The sequence below is a fragment of the Hibiscus syriacus genome, unplaced genomic scaffold, assembly GCF_006381635.1.
Source record: "Hibiscus syriacus cultivar Baekdansim isolate YM2019G1 unplaced genomic scaffold, ASM638163v2 tig00110430_pilon, whole genome shotgun sequence".
In the NCBI taxonomy this organism is placed as follows: Eukaryota; Viridiplantae; Streptophyta; class Magnoliopsida; order Malvales; family Malvaceae; genus Hibiscus; species Hibiscus syriacus.
In genome coordinates, this window is record NW_024062734.1 from 334,107 (window position 1) to 357,262 (window position 23,156).

At 34.2% G+C, this 23,156-nt stretch overlaps 2 protein-coding genes across 2 annotated transcripts; one reads left to right on the forward strand and one right to left on the reverse strand.

The window, feature by feature from the left end:
• Positions 1-2,801: 2,801 nt before the first annotated feature.
• LOC120125298 (secreted RxLR effector protein 161-like) lies at positions 2,802-3,443 on the forward strand. The gene has a single exon (XM_039143764.1). It carries the CDS (start codon positions 2,802-2,804, stop codon positions 3,441-3,443), a length of 642 nt encoding a protein of 213 aa, XP_038999695.1.
• Positions 3,444-4,783: 1,340 nt separating this feature from the next.
• On the reverse strand, positions 4,784-22,916 carry LOC120125214 (protein RICE SALT SENSITIVE 3-like). Its single transcript, XM_039143694.1, has 9 exons — positions 22,905-22,916; positions 18,147-18,149; positions 6,438-6,577; positions 6,198-6,248; positions 5,939-6,112; positions 5,758-5,863; positions 5,635-5,676; positions 5,483-5,539; positions 4,784-5,371 (listed from the first exon to the last, which is right to left on the reverse strand). The coding sequence occupies exons 3-9, from the start codon at positions 6,572-6,574 to the stop codon at positions 4,880-4,882; spliced, it is 1,059 nt and encodes a 352-aa protein (XP_038999625.1). The 5' UTR covers positions 6,575-6,577; positions 18,147-18,149; positions 22,905-22,916; the 3' UTR covers positions 4,784-4,879.
• Positions 22,917-23,156: the final 240 nt, after the last annotated feature.

A 23,156-nucleotide genomic window follows, 5' to 3' on the forward strand; every position in this document is an offset into this window, starting at 1 on the left:
CAAAGGATTCTAAAAGAGTCAGTTTTAAGTGGGTCTTTAAGAGCAAGCGAGACTCTGAAGGCAATGTCGAGAGGTATAAAGCCAGACTTGTTGCCGAAAGTTATACTCAGAAGGATGAAATTGACTGTAAAGAGACTTTCTCTCCTGTTTCTTGAAAAGACTCTTTAAGGATTATAATGGCTTGGTGGCTCATTAAGGAAAGACTCTTTTTATTGGAGATTTGAAAAGAAGATGTATATATGGACCAACCTCAAGGTTTTAAGACCACAAGTGAAGAAATTATAACATCCTCAATACTGGGTTAGTGACTAAATTATAAAGTTACAGAATTTGGTGATTAAGTAGAATAGTTGATTAGTTCAAAGACTTATATGAAAAATGTTGTGTAGGATCAAATTGAAAAGAATGAGGAATAGAAGGATAGAATGGTCATTTGCAAGAAAAATAAAGATTGGTTTATATATTAGCTACACATGGAAGAGAATGAAGTTTCCAGACTTCTCTTCTCCTCCTTTCTCTTCGTGCGTGTGAGCCAAGGTAAAGGTAAGAATTCTTATTAGTTGTTATTAGCTGAAATTTAAGTTTGGTTTTGATTATTGACAATATTTAAGCTTAAGGAAAGCTTAATTTATCTTAAAGCAACAAGATAAAGGGTGTATGAAGAATTAAAGGTTAGGAGTTCTTGAATGAAATTTTGAAATAATTCATAATGAGAATTGGAAGTTGAATTTGACTTGTCACCAACTTGATTAAGGAATATGAAGTGTTAGAATTAGATTTAGAACATGTTGGAATTTGAGTGAGATTCTTGAATTCTATGTGGAGGATTGGATTTTGAAGTTTAAGAGGTATTGAATGTGTATTAATTAGTTTAAGTAGGTGTATGAAAATTAGGGATATTAAAGGAGATGAAATATAAAGTGTTGAGCTAAAAAAGAAGTGAATTTCGTGCTCAAAATGTAATTTCTGGGTTGTATGCATCGGTACACATTCAATGGGTACCGATGCACTATCAATGGAATGAAAACATCGAATGCCATTAGTGCATCGATACACCACCTTAAGATGAAAACATCGAATGCAATTTGTGTACCGATGCATAAGTAGTGCATCGATGCATTCGTTAAAGGATGCATCGATACACTATAGAGTGCATCGATACCTACATTATTTAAGAGATGAAAGTGCCATTTATTTTAGTCTAAGAAGTGATAGATTATAATATATTAATTAGTATACAGATATGTATCAATGCATTACTATGTAGATATAGAACGTAATCTTATTCCAGAACAATCGAAAGATTAGGATCGAGTCAAAGCAAGCAAGGCTAAGTTGAGTGCATATCCTAGATGAAATTGAATTGAGATAAGACTTGCGATGAGTCTATCTCTTATAGTTAAACTTATGATTTCATATTCATGCACATGCATACTTATATATGTATTATTGTTATAGTGATTTTATGCATAATTCATTCATGCTTTAATATGAACTTATATGAATGAATGCAATTATATGAGAATCCATTCAGGTATGGGAATAATGAAAATGATCATGTGTACTATGAAGTGAATTATGTGGTTATGTGAAAAGTGATAGAAGATATATGAAAATTAGAATTGTATTATAATTAATCCCATGTTACTTAATGTGAGAGATATAGGTATAATTGACATGCCAAGAGTCGAGGGATTATCAGTGGTCCTTCAGGACATAACGGTCTTTCGGGATAAATATTCAGTGCCCCTAGTGGGATTTTATTCGAGCTGTGGTGACAGCATTGTGTACAACCTCAATGTAATCACGTACCTTCTGTTCTCAATAATGTACATGGGCATTCAAAGATAAATTAAAGGAAAACTCTTATGAGACATAATTGTTCTTTCACGCATATAATACTTATATGTCATAGTGTGGTATCTACATGTGCATTGTAATGTTATATTGGATTGAGAATAGTATATGTTCATGATATTATTGATATATATTTATTTTATGTCTCACTAAGTATGTGGCTTATCGTGTAAGTGATTTACACGTAGGTACCAAGAATCCAGAAGAGCAGAAATAAGAGTAGCAAGGACATCATCATTCCTAGAAGATCAGATCAGAAGTAACTAATAAAATATGTATTTTGATTGTGTATAGTGTGTTGGCATGTAAGAAAAGTGTTAGTTATGAATGCTTAGATCAATTTTGTTTTACTTTGGTCAACTTATGTAAATAAACCACTTTTATTTTAGTGAATGTTTTAAATTTCCTTGACTTTTTATTAAGAGTTAAAGTTTGAAAAGTTAATGTGACACCTTAGACTCGTATCCGGGTCGAGTACGGGTTGGGGGTGTTACAGAAATCTAGTATGTAAGTTGAAGAAATCAATCTATGGATTAAAACAAGCTTCCCGACAATGGTAATTAAAGTTTAATGATAATGTATTGTCATATGGCTTTGTAGAAATGATCGTTGATCGATGTATCTATATGAAAGTTGTGGGAAGTAAATTTATAATCCTTGTGTTGTATATAGATGATATTCTTCTTGCTGCTAGTGATCGTGGATTATTACATGATGTTAAGGGCTACCTTTCTAGCAACTTTGAGATGAAGGATATGGATGAGGCTTCTTATGTGATCAGAATAGCAATATTTCGAGATAAATTACGAGGAATTTTGGGATTATCTCAAAAGGCTTACATCAACAAATTTATAGAAAGATTTAAGATGGAATCATGTACACCTAATCCATTTCCCATCCAGAAATGAGACAATTTCAGTCTATCCTAATGTCCCAAGAAAGACATGGAGTGCAAAGAAATGGATAATATCTCTTATGCTTCATTAGTTGAGAGTTTGATGTATGCTCAGACCTATACTAGGTCGGATATAAGCTCTGCGGTCGGTATGTTGGGTCGTTATCAATCAAATCTTATGATGGTTCATTGGAGAGCTGCAAAGAAAGTTTTATGGTGCTTGAAATGCACTAAGGATGACATGATCACATATAAAAGAACTAGAAACCTTGAGGTTGTTGGTTACTCAGGCTCGGACTATGTCGGATGTTCGGATACCCGGAAGTCCATATTCGACTATGTGTTCCTTCTAGTTGGTGGAGTTGTCTCATGGAAGAGTGATAAGCAGTCTGTCATTGTTACTTCCATTATGGAGGTTGAATTTGTAGCATGCTTTGAAGATACAGTTCAATCGTTATGGCTGCGCAATTTTGTTGATGATTTAGGGATCGTTGGTACCATTGCTAAATCGATGAGGATTTATTGTGATAATGTGACAGTTGTATTCTTCTCTAAGAATGATATATACTCCAAGGGTGCCAAACATATGGATTTAAAGTATCTGTTTGTCAAAGAAGAGATGCAAAATCAAAGAGTTCAAATAGTCCACATTGGCACTAATAATATGATTGCAAATCAGTTGACTAAATGACTAACTCCTAATATATTTATTGGCCATGTTAGTGAAATTGGAGTAGTCGCGAAGTCCTTATATAGCGGATAATTGTTCATACATGTATCAATATATGTCTTGCACATTTATGTTTGTTTGATACTCTAGATATTGATGTTTTTTGGATTTTGCTTATCTATGAATCATATTTTAGCTATGCATATTTTGTTATGATTATAGATGTTGTATCTTATTTTAAGACATTGTCAAATAAGATATTTTCATGTGTCTATCTTATTAAATTGTGTTTGTTTGAATTGGATTGACCTGTAATACATGGGAGGAATCGAGACGTTTGCTAGGCCCGTGACCGCCATGATTCGATCGGTTTAGTTCTTACGAAGTTGTGACTTTTACATTATTTAAGTGAGCTCAAATTATGTTAATATGTTATATACTTGTCATATATGAATCAAGTGGGAGAATGTTAGAAATTTTGATTTCTAACATTGATTCATATAATTTAAGTAATTGATAATTGATGTTGTTGTACACACGGTGATGATTAGTGTAGTATTGAGGAGGCAATTATCAGGTGTAAATCCCTCCGTCCCATACCGTGAAAATATAAGATTGAGTGGTGTTATATATAACTGAAAAGTAGAGGTTCAGTTATTTTGACCTTTCTGTTATTTTGTGATTTAAAAAATATAGTGAAATCATTTTTTTAAATCTGACGTAGCAGACAGTTTTTTTTCTAAAGGCTCTTTCTTTTTCTCTCTTAAAAGAAAACAAGAATACTCTATGGTTTGGGATTTTGATTCTTTCATAAGAATAAAACAAGTCTTGATATCATCACAAGGCGAATTGAGGATTATACAGTATTGAAATTGGATAACATTTATTATTTTTTGATTTTAGGATATTCAACTATCATAATGGAATCATCAAGTTTTCATTTCTTTTACTGTAATTCTTAATAATTATGCCATGAGCTTGATTTGGTTGATTTAATTACCCTATCAATATCCTTGTGTATTAATTGCTTCTTCATGCAACATTAATTGATTTTAACACTTATCATTCCAAAAAAAAAACTATACGTCTAAAGCAATGATGATTTTGGAAGAATTGCAGTGAAGTATGATCCTTATTGTCATATAAATATGCACCAAAGAAACAATCTTCTCAAGAATCTTATACTAACAGGGAATTTAAGCTCATATAAATGGAGGGATGAAAGATGAAGAAGATTCATTATAGATGAATAATAGTATATGTACTAGCTAGCTCGGAATCTAGGACTAAACAAAGCTTCAGCAGCAGAGAAAGCTGCTATATTTTGGTAGAAATTAACAAAAGGGAAAATGATCATCGCCTAATTGATAACGTTAGAGGAAATCAGTGCACCGTTCGCATGCACAATCCACATATGTTTATATGATATCAAAATCCATTGTTGGGCCTACAGCTGCTTACATGAGATCATGGTGATGGTGTTGGTGAAGATAATGCTGTTGACGATGATAAGCAGAAATGGAGGTGCTGCTTTCACCCATATCTTGTTCAGGCCTATACTCTTCATCGATTTCTTCTTTCGCCACTTTCTCGATTCCCATATGGTATTCGACAGACCTTTGCGATGATAAGAACTGCGACTGTACCGGCTGAGACTCGCAGTACCCGGCAGAAGCTTGTGGCGGCACGACTGATGGAAGCTTGGAAAGAAGGGCTTCGAGGCTGCTCATGGAAGGAGTTATTTTCATTGGCTGACTGAAATGATCGTAGAATTCAGGTGGAGGTGGTGGCGCAATCGATGACCCTGACGGAAAATGCCCCCATGGTTCCGGTGTGCCATTGAAAGGGTAAGCAGAAGAGGAAGGGTGGGGCAAGAGTACTCCGGGAATGCTTTCTATGTAGCTGAACTTCTTTCTTAGTAGCACAACATAACTCAGGTCTTCAATTACCTTTAATGGAGATTTATATACGTACATACATACATATATATATGATACTGTCAGTGAAACATGATGGCAAAGCAAATTGTGTAGCTTTTGAGAGAGAAAGAGAGAGGGGACCTTGTGAACAGCTCCTAGTTGAACAACACCTTCTCTAACTGCAATCAAAGCGATGGTCTGCAAACATATTAATTCAATTCAAAGCAAGTAAAAGTAGATTTAGATCTACCTAACCCTCTTTGAGATGAAGATGATTATGTTATGGTATATACCTTTATTCCTGCCTGGAACTGTGCTTCCCATGTCCTAGGAAACTACAGAAAGAAGATTTTGTGAGAAAACCGAAGGGTATAAGCATGGATTTGATGAACAAACATATATAAGTATATGCTTACTGAGTCTGCCGAGTTATGCCATGCTGACAAGAAGTTGATTTCCTGCTCATTTGGTTCTTTGTATATCCACTTGTGACTGTGATCTGCAGCCACTTTTCCTATCAATCTGCCCACGTTACCAGATCAAAAAAATCAGTTTGCTTGATATTAATAATTGAAATATCTTATGGAAAATTCTTACCCTTCTCCATAATTGTAGATTTCGTGTGACATCTTAAAGAAAACCTCCGGTTGAAGACCTTGACAGTGTTGAAACTCACCGCCGCCATGAACCGATGAACTGGGACAGTCGCCGGAGTTGATATCAGCAGCCGAGGCAGCAAAGTTGCAGAAACCATCTTCCCAAACTAATATCCTGGAATTTTGTTCAAATATGCAACACTATGAAATGGTGTTTATACCAGAAATAATTTATAAAAAATATGCATGGATTGGCATACCAGTTTCTCCTGTTTCCTCTTGACCTGTCATAAGCTCCTTGACCATCCCATCTATCATCACAGTAATAAAAAAAAAACACAATTATGTCACAAAAAGGTATTAAAAATTATAAAACTAGTGAGTGATTATGACAAATACGCATTAGTCAGACATGATAGATCCTTCATCTTGGAAGATAAAAAAAAAGGAAACCTACAGAAACTTTTACTAGTTGTTTCTTGTATAATTTGCTTCCTTACTTGGGAGGTGGATAATTTCTGGGTAAGATCCTCCAAAAGACTGCATAAACCCATTGAGAGTTGTCATGAATGCACAGGCTTCTCAGTGTGTGTTGAAGAAGATGAGTAACAGCTAATGGACTGAGATGTTCCTCCATTAACTTTCCTTTACACCCTCTCTTTCATTCTCCTTTTTTTCCTTTAAAAGAAGGGAATAGCTTCACCTTAATCTGCTTTAAGCAAACCAACATGGAAATGTCACATTTATACCTCTCTCTCTCTCTCTTTCTCTGTTACTGTATTTGCATTAATCATGCTTTAATTTTACCAAAATGATTTTATGAGGCCCCACGGTTTCTGCAATCTCTGTTCCCAACGGTTCTCTTTTTATCAATCAAATTTCAAGCCTCCGTTTTCAAGAAACTGCTCTCTCTTGTACTAGTTGTATACTACTGCTATTTCTTCTCTGTATATACCCTTATTATTCTTATGCAAACATCCTGAGTTTTGATCCATTTCTGAGTATTTCTCTGAGGACCCATATCTCTTTGTATTCAACATCTTTTAAAATTTTCTTTACCTTTCTGACACATCTAGGTATAACCACTCGTTTCAGTCCCAAGATCGACGCTTATATTTGCCACCTTCTCTATTTATTCACTCTCAATATTCCATTTCTCACCATCATTTTGGTGCATCCAAGATCAACAACCAAATTATTTTCTACTATACATGCATGAAAACAAGATTAGTATTAATGAATGAAAAAATATGTTATTACTAGAGTACACGAGTTCAAACAGTTGTATAGGTGCGCATTATCAATAATTAAGAAAGATTTTAATTAAATATTACTTTATAATCACCTTAAATTATTCAGAAAAAGATAACATAAGCATGATGGACGATCAGATGATATATATATATATATATATATATATATATATGTATGTGTATGTAAAGGTTGTGAGCGTCGAAAAAACACGATGGGACCCCACACATGGAAGTGCTAGAGCACAAAACTCACATGATTCTGTTCATTTCTCGACAGGTTCATTAAGTGGTATGTTTGACTAGCTTAGCTCAAGAGAGATGGAGAGTTTTCGTTGTAAATTTTGAGAAATGAATATGGTAAATTGATAATCACAAACAGTTTTTGTACGCTTTGAACTATACGCGGATATTGAAGCAAAGATGTATGAGAACCAGTGTACTTTTCTACTAGTAAGATTTTCTTTAGTTTTGGGATCTCTCTTTTCTCTCTTCTGCAGTTTACATGATGACTAAAATGAGCTCTCAATTCAGCCTTCCTGACACCGAGAAAGTTTTTTCGACAGGCAATTATACGCTTGTGCTTTGACCGTCTGTTTATGACAAGACGAGATCATTACCAACTCTAATCATCCTATAATTCATCGACCAACTTCATTTCTTTTGACAGCGACAGGCCATGTCTATCTTCTCATTCATGGAGTTTATTATTATATTCATGACAATCCCTAGTAGGTTCAAAGCTGGTGTTTCTGTTTAAAGTTTGTGCGGTTGGTAAATGTACGGTCGCTTTTTGCGAGGTGAAAACAGCAGTGCTTGGGACAGCGTCTGATGAATTGATGTCAGCAAAAGCCCAAGTGAAACTAGCTTGGATTTTACTCGTACAGTAAGAAGCATTATTCTAGAGGGGTGAAACAATTATAAGGATCGTCCCTCTTACTTTATATTATGTTTGTGGAGAAATGTTGGGTGTAATCATTGTACACGACTCATCTATCTTGGTTTGGATGAAAATTTGTAATAAATAATTTTAGGATTAGTTACGAGTTGAAGACCATGAACAATGTTTATATATATATATATATATATATTAAAAGGTTGAATATCAGACAATGAAACACAATCCAATATTGCATAGTTCAAAGCAGGCAGAATATCCCTATCCTCCCATAATTCTTGCCTTGATGTTTAGGGTTCTAATTAGTTTAATATTGGTTTTGGAATGTTTGATTGTAATATTATATGCATAATAGGTTTCATGTCCTTGCTTTTGAGAAACATGGATCATACACATGATGTCCAAAAGGTCTAAATTTCAGTGCTTTTCTTGAAGTAATGAAATATATATTGTCATCTTAACGGAGCACTTTGTTTGTTACCTTTAGTTGATCGATGTACTAATTTTACTATATTAATTTAATCCACGTTTCCCGACACGGGTTTTTGTCTGAAAAAAAAACCTGCTAAGATCTTCCCAATCAATTTTTTTGCATGATGCATGCATCTTCAATCCTCATACTTATCTGCCCACATGTTTATGGCATGTTCACCTTACCAGTTGATGTAGGACGACTTTACCTTAACATCATATATTTTTCAGACGACTATCATATATTTTTCAGACGACTATAGTTTCTTAATATGATTATTAGTTGACTTTCATGACCTGCTTCAGATCTATAAAATCTATTAATATAAAAATAACCATTATTATCCTATATATGGTACCAACAGCGAAAATATATATAAAAATCATCATGTAAAGCTAAAAAATATATCTTTCCTTTTAATCTCCTCTCTTTTATTCATAATTTCTTTCTACCTTCTAATTCATTGTTTACGACTTTTTACTTAAAGCAGAAAGAATGAATCGTGAAACATCATCACAGTTCCATTCATGCCACCTACAATTATGAAACTTTAAGTCCGGTTGATTGTGGATCTTATAACAAGTGGTTAAGTACCTAACCTCTTTATTTTGTATTTATTTTTTTTTCACGGTGAGGGACATATGGTTTGAACTTTAATTATGGGTTGATGTTTGGTGAGCAGAGGTACAACTTCGTGCTGAAGTCATCTCTGCCCTTTTTTCCCCAACAACCAGTATTAGTGGAAACAACATTTTGAAGCAGCTGTATTGCATGATGTGATTGTTCTTTGATTATTGGGGGATCTACCTAGCTCTCAACGTTTCTATAATGAGTCGTTGGATAAGGTGGGAAAAAGGATGAATATTTCTCAATGCGCAAACCAAAGTATCTACATACACGTTTTGCATGATTAGGGATGCCCTACACCAAATATATTAAGGCATTTTAATTCTGTAAGAGGGGAACCAAACCTTGGTCAAATCTATCAAAGCCACTGGGGATTCTAGCTTTCCAACGAAGAGAAAAACTCCAAGACATCACGTGAAGCATCGTGGTCACTATCTACGACCTACAAAAGCTTGTGTAGTGTGTACCCACCTAAAAACTCTCCAGTAAAAATATAATATTGGAAAAAATTATACAAATCTGAAATAAAGACGGTCCTTTTTAGGCACTTTCTCTAACCTTTTCAGCACCGTAAGTAAAACCAATAATAGTTCCTCCAAATAAATAAATAAGAACTCGAGTAACCCTTGACTTCCTGCCCACACCCAACTTTTCCCTTATCATGAATGTAGGAAAAAGTCCGACAAAACTTTTGAGACAATGTTTTGGAAGAAATTAATTCACGAGATAATGCATTCCACAGATTAATTGCTCAAATAAGGTGAAATCTACAGTGTTGGCCGTAGGTCGACATGCATTTCGGGCGACCTACTACGTGGCAGCTTCCCGGTGAACTCACAGAGAGAATGAACGTGTTGCATGGCACATGCACGTACCAACACATAGGTCGTCATGCCCTCCGGGCGACCTTGTAGGTCGCCATGCACTCCGGGAGACCTACCCTTGCTCGCTCGCTCAGCTGCCCTCGCATTGCTCGCTCGGCTGCCCTCGAATAGCTCGCTCGGATAACCTCGGATGCTCTCACATAACTCGGTCGGATGGCCTAGGCACGTACATGGCACATGCAATCTCTCGTAGCTCACCAGAAAGACATGGCGACCTAGTAGGTCGTCCGAAAGGCATAGTGATCTACAATCAACACTGTGGATTTCACCCTATTTAAGCAATTAATCTTGGGAGTGCATTATCTCATGAATTAATTTCTTCTTGAATATTATCTCTAAAGTTTTGCCAAAAAGTCCCCTATATACACTATTGTACCATTTCAAGCTCCCATTCAATGCTTTATTCATAGGCTTTGATCCAATAAAACTTATGTATTTTCCCACCTCTTCTGAAGAAATGGAAAGTGATTGGTCGACTTGACGATGGTCCAACCTTCTCTTATTGTGGATGCATCTGTTCAAACACTAGATCTTCTCATTGGAGCTTGTAAAGATCTGGCCATCTTCCTCCCTTCATACCCCTCATCCATTAACATCACCATAAATAAAGTTAATCATGACCCAACACCAATAAAAGAAAAAAAAACGGGTACCAAGTTAGTGTGTTTAGGGTTTTGAACTGCTATTCTTAGAGCCATGCAAATGTGTGCTTAAGGTTAAGCAGTTGATTAAGCTGTCCTTAATCATCATAAAAGGTTTGTTTGAGTCGAGTGAGGAAAGAAGAAGAAGAAAAGGGAAATATGATTGCACCACTTGGGTGGCTAGCTTTTGATGATGATGGATTCTTTAACAAACAGAGTACTGAAAGTGACACACAATCATGGAGAGATTGAATAGGCGTCTAAAGTTCCTTGGTTGAGGACAACACGACTCTCAGATTTCATCCAAGGAGAGAGATTGAGACATTTGATCAATCAAACAAGGAAGTGACCCCATCCCTTCTGAATTTGTTAAGCGCAAAAACAATAAATCAAAATTAACATAAAATAAGACATATGTAAGATAGATGATTTAATGTGGTTGAAATTTGCCTAAATGCACCTATAAATAAAATAATATTCACCATAAATGTAAAAATCATGAAGGATACAAAAATATAGAATCACATTTATCTCAAAACTTAATATCAATACTAAAAGCTGATATATCTCAAATTAATCCCTCAATATTTCTATCAAACTTATATCTACAACGTAAACCCAAAAATTACATATACTACATAATGATTGTATCTCTAAAATATTTTCTTCTAACAGTTTTTAGCTAAATGAATTTAATCACAAACTAAACTTCAACTAATATAATTATAATAAAATTCAATTTAATTTCTAATTATAATAATACAATTTGAGTCAATGTTTAATAATATGCTCGAAGCATAATACACGCACACATATATATATATATATATATATATATATATATATATATATATTGATGTGATGTAAGAAAAATATGTGACACCGTATTTCATCTTCTCCCTAACTACCAACCATAGTATGTCTGCGAATTATTCATCATAAATATATAAAAGTATATTTAGCATTAAGCTGTCCCCAACAATGTCATTTCAATGCAAAATAATAGCACTTACTCTGCCATATTTTTCCTTTTACAGAAGGGATTGCACATGGGGGCATGACCACAATGTAGGCAAGATGCTCTTTGCTCTCTCTTCTCAAAACCAAAATTTAGAAAAGGAAAAAAATGGAATATATTGTAATTGGGTATTGGATCTTACATGCTCATACACATTTTGATTTCTATTGGATGATGGTTCTGATTAGATTCTTTTTCTCCCTTATATCAGGCCCTCTGATTTTCAACAGGGGGTCCGCCATCGGCTGTTCTCCACTCTTATTTAAATGATTTAAGGTAAACTTTATCAGATACCACTGACCTTTAATCGTTGTATTATGTATATTACTGAATTTTTTATTTTGTCAATTGTATTATTCTTTTCGTTTCAATTATACATAACGGCACATTAACTTGGTTGACGGCTACGTAGACATCTTATCAAAACGATAGATTTTGACTTAACTGTTAACGATCTAACGACCTATAATTGAAACGAAAATTAAAGTTCAATACTATAATTAACAAAATTAAAAGTCCAATAATATAAATGATACGATACTTAAAATTCAGTGATATCTAATATAATTTACCCTTGATTTAAACATGGTACCCGTATTACCATTTTACAATAGAACTTCCCCTCCTCCATTACGATGTGCCATCTAATTTGGCTGGTGACTCGGTGCACCGACACGCCAACCATGGATTGTCAACATTATGGACCGGTTTCATTAACCAAATTACTTCAATTGCTAAAGAAATAATTGTTATTATTAGAGGTCACGAGTTCGGGTATCAGAGACTACAGTAGGGTGATGAAACATTTATTGTTGAATAGTTGGGAGTATTTAGAATAAATATTTATTTATAATCACCTTAGCTTAATAAAATATAATTTATTAACAATGGTAGGTAATAGGGTTAAGTCACGAAATCGAGAAAACTAAAAAATTGATTTAAAATGAATTGTATGATTTAATTTGGTTTGAATGTTTTATTTTATGGTTTAGTTTTGATTTGATTTAGATATATAATTTCACGGTTAGATTTCAGTTTTTTTTAATGAAATATGTATATTCAAATCAAACTAAATTAAGAAAATAATGATTTAAATCAAAATTATTTCGAATTTTTTACAAAACAAACTCTTAAAATTAATAATATCATTTTCTATGAATTAAAATTGTGTTTAAACTCCTTTTAAGCTTAATTTTTTTTATATTGGGTTTGAAAATGAATAGTTAAAAATTATAAAACCGAATTGAATAAAATCAAATGAACCATTTTTTTATACCATTCGATTTCGATTTTTTTTTAAAAAAACAGTATAATATGGTTCGATTCATCCTTTATTAAAAGAACCGACCCGAATTCTTGTACACCCCTAGCAGGCAACAGTCAATATTTTTACAAATGGATTCTGGTTGCTGCCGGGGGACATAATTTTCATTTTGTTTTGTCAATGTAATATCCATTGAGTTTTTATTCTACTTTCTGCTTCCAGAACATTCACATTTCGAAAACGTGGTAGTTTAGGACTTTATTGCTCTTGAAAATTTTCATGGAGGACTGAATAAGAATGATTTCAGTTGGTTGAATATTTATTAAAATTTTATAGAGGATAGAGTTTTACTTTTTCCAAGGGAAGAAGATGAAGTACACAACACTTAAACATGGGTCTTAATGTTAGCTTATAATAACTGTTATAACTACAACTGTAATTTTATTTGATTAAAACATTACAGTAAGAGCTGTATTCTGCAAAGATACATATGCAGAAATTGAATAGGAATTATAGAGTGTGAAAAGAGAGCCAAGCTCAAAAAGAAGAAGCCGTTTACATTAAAAAATTGCAGAAGTGGACCTACTGCCCCACCCCAGCCTTTAATGCAGAAGCACAGGCTCTCTCTCTTTTCTTTTGTTTCTCTCTGCTTCTTCTTTATTTGTATCACAATTATACGTTTTTTTATTTTTATTTTTACAAGTGTTCATATTTAATTCGTAGTTTGTTTATTTATTTATTTTTAGAAATATTCATGTTCAATTGTTCTTTGCTAACGTATTTGTTTACATATAGAAAAAATAATGAAATAACAACACTAGTCTTTAAATTTCTTATACTTCATAGTTTGAACTTTAAAATTCACATTATATTTAATTTAGTCTATACCTTCATTAATATTTAAAATGTAAAAAAAATAAACTAATTAAACTAGTATGTAAATGAATAGATAAGCAATTTTTTCAAAAACTTATTCGTAAATTAATCAAATAGAACTCAATTTATATTTGTTCATTTATTAAATGAATATAAAATTTATTTATTTTAATAAATAAATTTTATGTAAACAATTCACGATCGAAGGTGTGGATCGAACTCACGTACTTTCCCTTCATGGCTCACTCTAACGCATGTAACATCCATCGTAATGTTGCCATGTGGGCGATGTCTAATCGACAATTCCCTATTCCAAACTTCTAGCGCATGTGGGCCATGTGTATTATTCATTTGTACAATTATGATCATATGGGCTAGACATGGGGCAGCAAAAGCCGTAGCTAGCTTGATTACGCACACTGATTTCATTTTTGGCTTAATTATAAAATAAGTATTCCAGAATTATTTTTTGAATCATTCAGATGTTTAACATTATAAACTTACCATTTTAAATACTCGGGACATAACGGTCGTTAAATTCTACCATTAAATGACATGTGTAGAGCTCTGGTAATTTTGAAAATTTTTATTTAAAATGAAAAAACTTAGGGGGATGCCATAATTTTTATTTAAATATTTTTAGAATGGTAGAATTTGGGTTTTCTAGAAGAAGGGCTTAATTTTATGTTATGCAAGTTGCTAGTCAAATTGTTACCATTAAAGGGAGTTTAGGGGGAAGGATATTGTGGTTTCTGCTGTGTATGGCAACAATGATGGAAGAGTAAGGAAAGATCTTTGGGAGTGATTACAAGATGTTGTTGTTAGGATTGGGAGTATCCCTTAGCTGATTGAGGGGATTTCAATGTTATTGTCAGTATTGAGGAAAGCTTTAACTCTGGGGAAAGAGGTGTACATCTTAATTCACATATGGAAGATTTTCAGAGTTGTTTAGGGACTTTAGGCTTAGTGGATCACCTTTTTACTGGACCACTCTTCACATGGACCACTAACCAGGATGAAAGCCACCTTTTTAGGAAGCTTGAAAGGGTGTTAGTAAATGATTGTTGGTGTGAGCAGTTTGAAAATTATGTGGTTGAATTTAAGGCTCCAGGTGTCTCTGATCACTGTTTGGTTATTATGTGGTGTGATCAAGGGAATTTGGCTTCTAAGCCAAAGCCTTTCAAGTTTTTTACTATTTGGACTTTGTATCCTGATTTTAGGGGGACATTTAACGCTTCTTGGTGTAAGGTTGCCAGGGGTGACCCAATATAGGTTCTATTCTGCTAGTTAAAGAGGCTTAAGCCTAGGTTAAGGGAGTTTATTTAAGTTTATATTTCTGAAATTTTTAAAAAGGTTGTTGCTAAGAGAGATCAGTTGGAGAAACAACATATTCTAGTCTTGAATGAGCCTAACCTGGATAATATTGGGGTGGAAAGTCAGTTGCGGTTAGAATTAGTTGAGCTGGAGCATTCTGAAAAGATGTGTTATCAACAAAAAGTTAATATTGACTGGATTCATGAGGGGGATCAGTGTACTAGGTTTTTTTCACTCCTAGGTGGTTGTGAAAATGAAGAACATTGTTAGAATGTTGCTTGATGAGAGTGGGAAAAAATTGGAAACTTATGATTCTATAGCTACTAAATTTACTCAATTCTTTACTAAGCAAATTGGTAATCTGGATGACAATGTCAGTGGTTGTAGTGTGGAGGCTTTGATGGGTTTACTCAAAGTGAGGCTTCCTGATGAGGGTAATGAGAACCTAATAAAGGCACCTGGTCCTGATGGGTTTACTCTAGGGTTTTTAAGTCAGTTTGGGATATTGTTGGGGGTGATGTTGTGGTTGCAGTCAAATATTTTTTTATACTACCTCTAGCCTATTGTCTACTTTCAATGCAACTGTAATAACATTGGTGCCTAAGTTGCCTAATTCATGTAAAGCTAAGGAGTACATGCTTATCTCATACTACTCAATGATATATAAAACCATCACAAAAATTTTGGTTAGTAGATTTGCCTGTTATTTCCCTGGATTGATTCCTCTTAACCAGTAAGCATTTGTAAAGGGAATGAGTATCGTAGACAACACTCTCCTTTCCCAAGAAATTGTGAAGGGCTATGGTAGAAGTACTCTTTCTCCAATATGTGATATTAAAGTAGATCTTTAGAAGGCCTTTGACTCTCTCAATTGGGACTTTGTTTTAGGGGTTTTAGATGCTCTAAGGCTGGCTGGGCGGTTTAGGGAGTGGATTAAGGTCTATATTACCAGCCCTAGGTACTTAATTTCTCTTAATGGAAGCTTGATTGGGTATTTTAAAGGTAGGAGGGGAGTTAGGCAAGGGGACCTTTTCTCCCCTTATATCTTTGTCCTTACAATGAGTGTTTTGATTGGGCTTATGGATAAAGCTATTGGACAGGGGGTCTTTAATTACCACCCTAAATGCAAGAAAATTATGCTAACCCATTTATATTTTGCAGATAATCTCTTAATCTTTTGTAGGGTTCTCTTGCTTCCATTGTGGGGGTGCAATGTGTGATCAGGAAGTTCTATGAGTTCTCTGGCCTTATATTGAATGCTGCCAAGTCTGAGCTATTTGCTGCAGGAATTTCAGAGGACCATCGAAGGCACATTCAAACTGTGACTAGTTTTCAGGTTGGGAGGCTGCTTGTGAGGTACTTAAGAGTGCCCCTCACATCTAAGAAGTTACCTGTTAAGGATTGTGACAGTCTTGTTGAAAGTGTGAAATCAAAGTTAGGTCAGTGGTCTAATATGTTTTTGATCTATGCTGGTAGAGTACAACTTATTTGAACATTGCTCTTTAGTGTAGTAAGCTATTGGTACAGGGAGCTTGTGTTGCCAGCTGTTGTGATGGACAAGATTGAGCAACTTTGTGTGAGATTTATATGGAAGGGGAAAGATACTCCAGCAAAAGGGGATAGAGTTAGCTAGGAGATGGTTTGTCTCCCTAATGATGAAGGAGGATTGGGACTCAAAAGGTTGAAGCCTTGGAATAAAACCTTCATGCTAACTCTGCTAAAGAATATCCTTGTTGGGCAGGGATCCCTGTGGGTGGCTTGGATAAGGGAGTATGTGCTTAAAGGGACAAATGTGTGGCAGGTGGTCATTAGGCCTAATTTTAGCTGGGGGCTGAGGAAGATTATGAACTTTAGAAATGAGGCTTCTGTATTTTTTACAGGTGAGGATTGGGATGTGCTGAATGTTAGATGATTTTGGGAGAAGATCAGAGTTCGCAAGGAAAAGGTGGGGTGGCATAGGATGTTATGGTTCTCCTTGATGTCCCAAAACATTCAGTTATTGTCTAGATGACGCTTCTGGATAGGATGCCCACTACTGACATGATGGGAAAGATGGGCATGCCTATTGATGAACTTTGTAGGTGCTATAAGTATACGTTGAAAATTAGGAACCATATGTTTTTCGAGTGTAATTTTGCAAGGAAGATTTGGAAGGGTATTCTTTGATTATGCAATGTTGGGAGAGAGCTAAGAAGTTGGGATGATGAGATTGCTTGGGGAATGACTGACTTGAAGGGTAAATCCTTGATTTTGTTCATTCTTAAAGTTGCTTTTTGTGCTTACATCTACTATATCTAGTAGGAAAGGAACAATAAAAGGTTTAGGAGAGGTTAGAAATTATTAGAGCGTGATGTGTGTCACTTAACAAGATTTTTTAACGGCCGTTACATTCTATGCACCTGAAATGGTAACGTTTGTAACGTTAGATACCTAGATAATTCAAATAATAGTTTGAACACCTATTTTTGAAAAACAATATTGTTTAAACACTTATTTTATAATTAAGCTTTATTTTTCATCCATAAGCTTAATTAGTTTCTTCTTACCTCTACTCGTTACTCAATTCAACTTTGGGTTCAAACATGCCACGTCTTATCCTCTAATGTCAAGCCATGTTAGGGAATTTGTAAACTATTAAACATTAAGAGTACAAATCTATATAACATAGTGCTTGTTATGTCCATTCATATTTTGTAGCTCTCTACCTAATAGATACACGACACCTCCCATATAATACACGTCACTCTAATTGTTAGGTACTCATAAATAAATAAATAAAATCATGATTCTAATACTACTCGTTGGAACTTTATAGTTAGAATTTGAGTTAATATATAATCTTAAAAGATCTAAACCGTTGATCTCCCGAAACAATTTACAGATCATTGATCCAAGCATATATATGTAATATGCTCATACTGATAAAGAAAATATCTGATCGCTTATGATATTAATCATTTGATACAATCTTTTAGGTAACCTACTCAGAAATTTAAACTCCAGTTATTTGTTAAATTTCCATTCTGATGGTTGACAATAATAACATCAAGGAATCACCAAATTTTGAGTGTATTAAAGGGCATGCAAATTCAATGACATATGGGTAAAGCTAGGAAAAGACGACTGAAATCTTGATAGCCATCGGGGCACAAGGGACCGTGTACCTCATCAATAATAATGTTGCGTGCCTTCAGTATAGCTACAATGGGGCAGTATTATTCAGTTCTGATTTGTCTCTGCTAACAAAAGTAGTGCTCCCTGGAAGTTTTCTCGCAACCATTAACCTCAGCACTGATATGCTAGTTACCTTGAAATGACATGTTTTTTCCTGATCATCCATGCATACACCATCTCTTTAAGTTGGTCGGGATCTCTAACAATCGAAAATATTATCTTTTCGGAGTACTAATGTGTAATTATAGTCCAAAACTTTTATCTTTCGATCTTTAAGAGTATTCCAAAATATTAGATTCGGAACGGAGTCACAGACCCGACCAATAAAAATTAAATATTTTCCTTTTGATGCCATATATGTGAGTGGGAAAAGGAAAACAACCGACTCGGCCCAATTGTTAAGGAAAAGACAAAACCTCAAATAATTGACATCTTTTTAACCTATGCTTGGACGTAGTCTGGTGTCTTAAATCACAAGGGAAATTCCATACGGCAGAGTGCCAATATTTTGAAATACTGTTCTGTCTAATGTCACTTTCATAGGGCTGCACAACTGAACCTTTTTCTTTTCATTTGGTCGTGTAAATGGTGGCAATCCATACTAGCTGACCTGGAAACACAATGAAGTTGGAATTTTCCCGAGCAATGTCCTCAAAGAGGTGTGCATAAAGTTCAAATATTCGAATCAGTGATGGATCAAGAAATATTATCACAATCGAAATTTTTAGACACTGCACTCGTTCATTATTAGCTCATTCGATCGCTATCAGCCATCAAGCTACGTTCGACTAAAATTTTCAGAACATTCATTGCATCCATGTTACTTCCACTACCATATGACAGAAAATCCAACCACAACCATGCAACACAAAATTCAATTCTGTAATGCTTAATGTATGAATAATGGCCTAAAGTTAACTACTTTTCCACGCTCTTTGTATATCATTATCCATGCGTCATCATTATCTGAAGAACAACATTGGTAATTGCTTTTAACTTTTAGCTTCAAGAGTCTTTGTTCGATGTTACCATCTACATTCAAGTCCTCAACCGATCGATTACCCAAATCAGGCTATTCCTTAGAAGAAATTAGGTCAAATTGTCTGTACCAAAAGTTTTAGTTAGTTGTTTTGCCTGTACCAAAACCAAGGAAGAAGACCAATAGAAACAATGTGAAATCATGGACACAGTAAACCATTGACCTAAGAAAGAGCAGAAGAGCTAACTGCTGCGAGTATTCTTCCTTGCCTTATAGTTATTGACTTGCATCATGATTTAAAATTCTATCACAAAGCATAAAAATCAACCATATTTAATTACATATGTTCTTTAGTCGTTCAGATATAAGTTAAACTGTCAGCAATGGATTACATCAGGCTGGTATCGAAGGTCGGTTTGAATTAGCCATATCTTCATCTGTTGTATGACGCTGAAACATTGCTCATAAGTCATGTTGAAACATTGCTCATAAGTCTTGTTTCAGCTCATAATATTCAAATCTGAAATGCCCCCTTTCTATTTGTCCATGTAACACCCCCAACCAGTATCCGACCCGGATACAAGTCTGAGGTGTCACATTGACTTTTCAAACCATCTTCTTATTTCAAATAGAGAAAAATTCAAACTTAATTTAAAACATACTAAATAATTTACATATAACTATTCAAAACGTTTTCAAAACTGATCAGAGCTTATACAATTTATTCTTTTAAATACATGCCAACAAAATTTTTATATACTAAAATACATATTATTTTTTTCTCTTCTTATCTGACCTTCAATAAGAAGAACTGACATGTCTTGCTTCTCATCGACCCATCAGCTCAGCAAAACCTGCGTGTGAAACACCCACACGCTAAGTCGTGGACTTAGTGAGGCATATAAAAAGACCTAATATAAACTATAACTAATTCATTAATGCATATACATATCATGTGATACAACACAATGCTTGAACAATTATTACTATCATACAGATTCACATAATAATACATATAACATTTGCACACATATAAATATATATAATATCCTTATCATTATTCATATCTTTATTGTTATCAATATTGATTTTCATTCATTCCTTTAATCACATGGTCTTGTCCATCATATTTATACACATCATGTCATATCATACATTTGATCAATCAATACATCCATCATCATATAAATCATGTAATACCATTCATATCATAAAAATCTATACATCACATGTAGTATGTTTATTGTTATCTCTTTGTTAGCCCATGTACATATGTGAAAACTATAGATATGTGAGTCTATAGAGGTTGTGCACTAATGCTGTCACCACAGCTTGTATAAATGCACCGAAGTGCCACGTAAGATTGCATCGAAGTGCCGCGTAGAAATGCACTGAAGTGGCACGTAGAAATGTCCATAAGGACCACATAGAAATTCCTTAAGAATCATATACATATGCCGAGGACCAATTATATGTCTCAAAGGACTTCATAAATGTTCCAAAGTATACATATATGTCCCGAAGGACCGTGTAGACCCTCGACTCTTGGCATACCAACTATACCTCTAGCTCTCTTAAACGCATAACATGATCCTTATCATTTATAATAATAATTCATGTCACTTATTTTGTAACATCCTCAATACCGGGTTAGTGATTAAAGTGTAAGATTTTAAAATTTCAGTGATCAAATTAAATAAATTGAAAAGTGAAGGAATTAATTAAAAGATGTTGGTGTAGGATGAATTAATAAGTGAATGTAAATTAAAAGGGTAAAAGGGTCATTCATCAAATGTAATAATTAAATATTAGATATTGGGTATTATAATACCCAAGGGAAAGAAACAAGAGTTTCCAGATAACTCTTGATTCTTCTTTCTTCTTCATTTTCTTCTTCAACGTAAAGCACCCAAAACTAAGGTAAGTTTGATTTCTTTTGGTTAATCCTTCAAATTAAAGTATGAGTTTGATTTATGAAACTTTAGAAAAGATTATGGAGATGAAAAATATTATAGAAACTCAAAGATTTGTGAGTTATGAAGGATTAAAGATAAGAAGTGGATAAGTGAAATCTTGAATAAGGATGTATAAATGGATTTAGAAGTTAAATTTGACTTGTCATGAGTGGAAGTAAATGATATGAAGTGTTAGAACTAGATTTAGAACAGGTTGAAATTTGAGTAAGATTCTTGAATTCGATATTAATGATTGGATTTGTAAGGTTAAGAGGTATTAAATGGGTATTAATCAGTTTAAGTAGGTGTATAAGAGTTAGAAATATTAAAGGAGGTGAAAGATGAAGAGTTGAGATGAAAAGAGTGAATTTCGTGCTTGCAATGGGATTTCTGGGTTGTGTGCATCGATGCATCTTCAATGTGCATCGATGCACTCTCAAATAAACAAACATCGAATGCAATTAATGCATCGATGCATAAGGAGTGCATCGATGCATCCCCTTAAAATGCAAACATCGAATGTCATTTATGCACCGATGCACAGGTAGTGCATCGATGCACCGATAGGGAATACATCGATACACTATATAGTGCATCGATGCATACCTTCATTAAAAGATGGAAATAGTTTTTCTTTTAGCCTAAGAAATGATAGTTTAGAATATATTAATTAGTATACTAATAAGTATCAACGAATTACTATGTAGATACAGAGCTTAATCAAGTTCACGAACAATTGCCCAGTAAGATTGATCGAGGAAAAAGCAAGGAAATATAGGTGCGTGCATATGTATAGTATGATTATAGAAATATACTCAATTCTAGACTTGTGATAAGTCTAGATTTTATATCTTGATACATGATCATATTTGTATTATGAGACATGACATGAATTCATATAAAATGCATTATGTGACATGAATGTGCAGGAAAAGTTATATGAGCTATGTGAAAAGGTAAGAATTTACATGTCTACGCGATATAAACTACGTGAAATGTAAAAGCCCATGTTATGTAGATGGGAACTATAGGTATAGTTGGCATGCCAAGGGTAGAGGGTCTACGCGATCCTTCGGGATATATATATATTCTTTGGAACATGTATGAAGTCTTGGGAGACACATACTTGATCTCTAGTATATGTATATGATTCTTAAGGAATTCTATGTGGTCCTTATGGACATTATTATATGGCACTACGGTGCAATTCTATGCGGCACTTCGGTGCATTTATACGAGATGTGGTGACAGCATAGTGCACAACCTCACAATACTCACATACCTTAGGTTCTCAATATGATATCATGGGCCAATAAATTTATTAATACAAATTCATGAATGTTAAAGTTATATGCTTACAGGTAAGGATAATGGAGATGTAAACTACATGGATTAAGTATACGCTTTCATCCCATTTCATATCATTATGACATTTTCATTACATTTCCTTGTTATTATTATTACATTGCCTCACTAAGTCGATGACTTAGCGTGTGAGTGTTTCACACGTGGGATCCGAGAAAGTAGACGAGACAGGTTAAGCAGTTGGACAACATTACTGTAACACCCCCAACCCGTACCCGACCCGGATACGAGTCTAAGGTGTCACATTGACTTTTCAAACTTTGACTCTTGACAAAATTCAAAGAAAATTTAAAATTTTCATTAAAGTAAAAGCGGGTTGGTTACATAAATTGACCACAATACCCAAAATCAATCAGAGCATAACTAATTCAACCAATTAGTACATGCCAACTATACTCAAAATAACCAAAAACATTTAAATCTTCTATTTTTTGATATGAAATTTTGTAAGGGAGGTGATGACCTGTCTTACTCTTCTTCTCTTCTCTTCTCGCTTCTGTAA

Coding starts and splice junctions, on each gene's coding strand:
- LOC120125214 (XM_039143694.1), bottom strand. CDS start 6,574: ATGGAGGAACATCTCAGTCCATTAGCTGTTACTCATCTTCTTCAACAC. Junction 5,864..5,938: donor ATCTACAATTATGGAGAAGG/GTAAGAATTTTC, acceptor TAACGTGGGCAG/ATTGATAGGAAAAGTGGCTG. Junction 5,540..5,634: donor AGTTCCAGGCAGGAATAAAG/GTATATACCATA, acceptor ATATGTTTGCAG/ACCATCGCTTTGATTGCAGT.
- LOC120125298 (XM_039143764.1), top strand. CDS start 2,802: ATGGAGTGCAAAGAAATGGATAATATCTCTTATGCTTCATTAGTTGAG.